This window comes from Orycteropus afer, unplaced genomic scaffold (genome assembly GCF_000298275.1).
Source record: "Orycteropus afer afer isolate SDZICR_OR568_19922 unplaced genomic scaffold, OryAfe1.0 scaffold00541, whole genome shotgun sequence".
Taxonomy (NCBI): Eukaryota; Metazoa; Chordata; class Mammalia; order Tubulidentata; family Orycteropodidae; genus Orycteropus; species Orycteropus afer.
Window position 1 is genome coordinate 294,622 of NW_006922128.1, and position 5,874 is coordinate 300,495.

The 5,874-nt window shown below is 39.0% G+C and overlaps 1 protein-coding gene across 1 annotated transcript in view; it reads left to right on the plus strand.

Moving 5' to 3' along the window:
* The window catches only part of PLEKHG4B (pleckstrin homology and RhoGEF domain containing G4B), an 85,986-nt gene that overhangs the window by 46,209 nt on the left and 33,903 nt on the right, over positions 1-5,874 (plus strand). The window contains 1 exon segment of the mRNA XM_042782953.1: positions 3,672-3,758. Within this exon segment, the coding sequence (XP_042638887.1) occupies positions 3,672-3,758 (87 nt within the window).

Sequence of the window (5,874 nt, forward strand, 5' to 3'; positions counted from 1 at the left end):
TGATTTTTAGTCTATTTTTGTCTTTATCTCTAAGGTGTGTCTCTTGTAGGCAGCATATTGATGGGTTTTGTTTTCTTATCCAATCTGCAACTCTCCGTCTTTTGAGTGGTGCGTTTAATCCATTAACATTCAGGGTAATTATTGATAAGTTTGAATTTATTGCTGTCATTTTGTTATGTGTTTTTTCATGGTTTCCCTGGTTTCTTTGTTCCATATTATTTTTTGTGCTGAGCTCATTATGTTTATGAGTTGTGTTATCATTTCCTTTATTGCTGTTGTTTTAGTATATGCTAAATATTTGTGCTTGTCCTCTTTTTTATTGTTAATGACCTTTTGCTTTTTTCATGGATGATGTTCTTAATGTCATCCCTCAATTCTTCTGGTTCTCAGTCATGGTGTTCAGTGCATGAAATCTGTTCTTCAGATGCTAAATTCAGGAGGCATATTATCAAGGTCATATTTTGGCTCTGATGGACTTGTTTTAATTTCCTTCAACTTCACCTTGAACTTGCATGTGAGCAGTTGATAGTCTGGTTCACAGTGAGCTCCTGGCCTGGTTTTAGCTGAAGATACCAGGTTTCTCCATTGCCTTTGCACCGATATAATCAATCTGATTTCTGTGTACTTCCTTCTGGTGAGGTCCACATGGATAGCCGCTGTTTATGTTGTTGAAGAAAGGTATTTGCAATGAATAAGTCATACCCAAACCAAAACAAACTCACTGCCGTTGAGTTGATTTGACTCCTAGTGACCCCTTGGGTTTCCTAGGTGGTATCTCTATGGAAGTAGATTGCCCAATCTTCCTGGTAGCATACTGCCTAAGGCATTTGACTATTGACCAGAAGTCTGGCAGTTCAAACCCACCAGCCACTCCTCGGAAGGAAGGTTGGTCAATCTACTTCCGTAGTGATACCACCTAGAAAACCCAAGGAGGGGTCACTAGGATTCGGATCCGACAACAGCAGTGAGTTCCTTCCGAGGAGTGGCTATCATGCAATGTCCAGCGACTTTTTTTTCATTGAGGCCATATTTTCCAACTACTGGGGATTCTACTTTGTTTCTAACTTTTGCATTCCAATTACCAATAATAATCAACACACCTTGATTGCATGTTTAATCAGTTTCAGACTGCAGAAGTTGGTAGAAATCTTCAATTTCTTCATCTTCGGCTTTTGTGGTTGGAGTGTAAATTTGAATAATAGTATTATTAACAGGTCTTCCTTGTAGGTGTATGGATATTTTCCTATCACTTACAGCATTGTACTTCAGGATAAGTCTTGAAACATTCTTTGTGACAATGAATGCCACACCATTCCTCTTCAATTTGTCATTTCCAATATAGTAGATCATATGGTTGTCTGATTCAAAATGGCCCAAAGCAGTGCATTTCAGCTCACTAATGCCTAGGATTTCATTCTGTTGTACATAGGGTCACTATGAGTTGGGAGCCAACTCGATGGCGCCTAACAACAACAACAGTGCCGAGGATATTGCATTCTCTTTCATTTTTGACAACTTCCAATTTTCCTAGATTCATACTTCGTACATTCCATGTCCTGATTATTATGGATGTTTGCAGCAAATCCATTTTGAGTCATGCCACATCAGCCAATGGAGGTCCTGACAGCTTTACTCCATGCACATCATTAAGATCTACTCTACTCTGAGGAGGCAGCTCTCCCTCAGTCGTATTTTGAGTGCCTTCCGACCTGAAGTGCTCATCTTCCGGCACTATATTGGACACTGTTTCAGGGCTGTTCATAAAGGTTTCCAGTAATATATCAAACAGTGTTTCACTGCTATTCATAAGGTTTTCACTGGTCAGTTCTTTAAGAAGTGGATGCCCCTTCCTTCTTCCAAGTCTGTCTTAGTCTGGAAGCTCTGCTGAACCCTGTCCACCCTGGGTGACCCTGCTGGTATTTGAAATACTGGTGACATAGCCTCCAGCCTCACAGAAACATGCAGGCCACCATAGTATGACAGACTGACAGATGAATGGTTGCTTCTATAATTGCCTCAGTTTCAAATAACTTTACCTCAATTGAATTAAATTAGTAAAATTCAGTTACCATCAAAATTTTCAATTTTAGAAAGAATACATTGACTTTTTTTTTTTTTTTTTAGTGGAAGAAAATCCTTAGGACGTGCTAACACCTACCTCAATCTAACACATGACTAGTATAACTAATCTGGGTAATTGTCATAAAGCATTAACTCTGTTCCCACTTACCTGAAAATTATATTCCTTTTTTTCCAATAGTGATAGATCCTCATAATAAATTTTGAGTAAATAAAATGCAAGAGAAATATAAAACACTCTGAAAAACTTGTAGCTTTTAATGAATGATGATGACTCTCAAAATTTTAGCTGAACTGAGAGAAACAGAAAATGGCTCTAAAATAGGAAAATGAGAATTTTTCTCTGGTGGTGTATTGCCTAAGGCACTTGACTGCTAACCAGAAGGCTGGCAGTTCAAAGCCACCAGCCACTCCTCAGAAAACTGGGCAATTTACTTCCATAGACATACCACCTCGGAAACCCAAGGAGGGGTTGCTATGAGTCAGAACCAACTCGACAACAGTGAGTTGTGTTTTTTTTTTTTTTTTGGTCATGAGTCACTTTATTTTTTCAACAAATAATGTCATCCACAGAAAGTCACTTAACAAAAATATAAACATCTAATGTCAATTTAGCGCACATAAAATATCTTCAGTCAGTTTTGAGTCCTGCTCGTTAAATTCATTTCAAATCGGGTATTTGAAAATGGTGCCTGAGATCTGTTTTCCTTACTCCAGGCAACTGTTAAAAAGGGAAGTCTTAAAACCAAAAACCAAACTCACTGCTGTCGAGATGAACCAGACTCATAGCGACCCCTCCTTGGGTTTCTGTATCTCTACGGAAGTAGTTACCCAATCTTCCTTCTGAGGAGTGGCTCATGGGTTTGAACCACCAGCCTTCTGGTTAGCAGTCGAATGCCTTAGGCATTGTGCCGCCAGAGCTCCTGTTACACTTACCATAAGACCTAGCAATGTCACTCCAAGGGATTTACTCAAGAGAAAAGAAAGGTTATGCTCACACAGCATTTATAGTGGCTTTACCTTGATTGACAAAAATCGGAAACAACCCACATGTCCTTCCCCGTGGATGGATGAACAAACTGGTATGTGCATAAATGGAATACTACTCAGCAGTGAAAAAGAATGAACTACAATGAACACAGCCCAATGGATGAATCACAAATGCACAATGTGAAGTGAGAGAAGGCAGTACCATGAGGGTCCATGTATATGACGTCCTGGAAAAGGTAGATTTATACAGACAGGAAACAGATCAGTGGTTGCTAGGGGTGGGTGGGAAGGGCTGACTGCAGGGAGCAGGAGGGAAATTTGGGGTTGATGAACTCTTCTGCATCTTGGTTGTGGCCCTTGTCACATGACTGTATGCTTTTGTCAAAACTTCCACAAGTGTACATTAAAAGAGTGTATTTTCGTGTATGGAAATTATCCCTCAATATAGCTATTACATTTTTTTAAAATTTTAAGGGCAAATAATTTATATCCAAAGCTGAGTCCACTACTTTTTATACATTAAAGGTACTTTCAAGATACTTTTTATACATCAAAGGTACTTTAGAAAGGTAACCAGTAATATTTCTTTCTTATTTATGTAGAACACAGTTCCTCCCATAATTCATAGCATTTTGCTGTTGGTGGATAAAGAATCAGCATTGAGGCCTGACAAGGATGCCACAATTCAGGTAAAGGTTTTAGGCCCTTAGCATTTGGTATGACTCTGAGTGGTGCATATCACTGAGTAGATGAGGGTGCACACATGAAAGAATTGGGGTGAGTTCTGATTGCAGCCAAGTGGGAACCTGGAAGCCCACCTTCTATGCCCTGAGTTCTTACGGGAACCCTCAGAGTGTAATATGAAGTCAGGTTGTTCTTCCCACTACATTCTTTTTCTTTCTTTTCTTGCTTCTTTCTCTTTTATCTGAAAATGTCCTCATTCTTTTTTTTTTTTTTTAACCATCTCTCAAATCAACATGTCTTCATTCAAAATGTCTTCATTGTTGAAGGATATTTTCTCTATACAGGGAGCACATGACTTGGGATGGGTTCTGTTCTGACAAACATGTCCTAAGTTGGTTCTGACATAAGTCAGATACGTCCATTTTTTCCCCTTAGTTTTCATTTCTAAACTTGCCAGTGTAGTTATAAAAAATAAACATCTGTGAGTGAGCATCTGAGAATGATAACATCAGCAAATTACATGCTGCAACCTTGTATGTAGGACATATCACTAACAATGTTGTTGTTATGTGCCATCGAGTCGGACCCGATTCATAGCGACCCGTCCTTGTGTTTCTGAGTCAGTATCACTACGGAAGTAGATTGCCCCATATTCCTTCCAAGGAGTGGCTGGTGGGTTTGAACCGCCAGCCTTCTGGTTAGCAGTCAAGTGCCTTAAGCACTATGCTACCAGAGCTCCTATCACTAACAATAAGATATTAAAAAAAAAAAAAAATCCATCAGTGCGTCCTCAGTGCAGTTTGTCATAACTAGTACACGTTGTAAGTCAGGGATTACCTATACAGAGAATTCTGGGTTGACAGTGTCACTTTTTTTTTTTTTTCCTTCCTTCCTTTCAGTTCTGTTAAGGTGTTCTATTGTCTTCTGGCACCCATAGTTTCCTATGAAAAGTCTATAGTAATTCAAATCATTATTCCTCTATAGTCAATATGTCATTTTTTTCTGGCTGCTTCCAAGATATCTCTTTATTTTCAGCAACTTGACTATGATATGCCTTGGCCTGGTTTTCTTCATATTTATCCTGTTTATGTTCTACTGAACTTTTTTTTTTAATGCATTTTATTGAAGTATAATTTATGTACAGTGAAATACACAAAACTAAAGTGACATGGGTCACTGCATTTGTTTTTCAGTGTTCCCTCCCCTCCCCTCCCACCCCTGGCAACCAACAAAGAAAATTTCCCCTCTATATACACCTTTTCTTGACCCTCCACAACAACGAACTAATACTATATTTGTCCTTCTGTGGTTGACGTATGTCACTCAGCATAATGTCCTCCAAGTTCATCCATATTATGCGGTGTTTTGCAGACTCTAAATTATTCTTTAGTGCTGCAGAGCATTCCATTGTGTGTATGTATCATAGTTTGGTCATCCACTCCTCCGCTGATGGGCACGTAGGTTGTTTCCATCTTTTTGTTATTGTAAATAGTGCTGTGATGAACATGAGCATGCAGGTATCTGTTCCTATCCTGGCTCTCACCTCTCTAGGATATATACCTAGTAATGGGATTGCTGGGTCAAATAGTATCTCCAATTCCAGCTTTCTAAGGAATCACCATATACTTTCCACAGTGGTTGTATCACTTTACAGTCCCACCAACAGTGTATGAGAATCCCAATCTCTCCACATCCCCACCAGCATTTGTTATTTTCTGTCTCGTTCAACCTTGCTATCAGTGCTGGGGTGAGACGGTATCTAATTGTTGTTTTGATTTACATCTCTCTGATGGCCAATGATTGTGAGCATCTCTTTGTGTATTAGCTGGCCACCTCAATATCCTCCTCGGTGAAGTGTCTATTCATGTCTTCTCCCCATTTTTCAACTGGATTCTTAATTCCTTTGGTGCTGAGGCATTGGAGTTTTCTATAAATCTTAGAGATAAGTCCCTTGCCAGATACGTAATTATTGGCAAATATGAATTTGTTGCTGTAATTTTTGTTATGTGCTTTTTTGTGGTGTCAATTTCTTTGTTCCAGGTAATTTTCTGTGCTAAGCTCATTTTATTTATGAATCGTGTTATCACTTCCTTCATTGCTATTGTTTTAGTATTTGCTGAA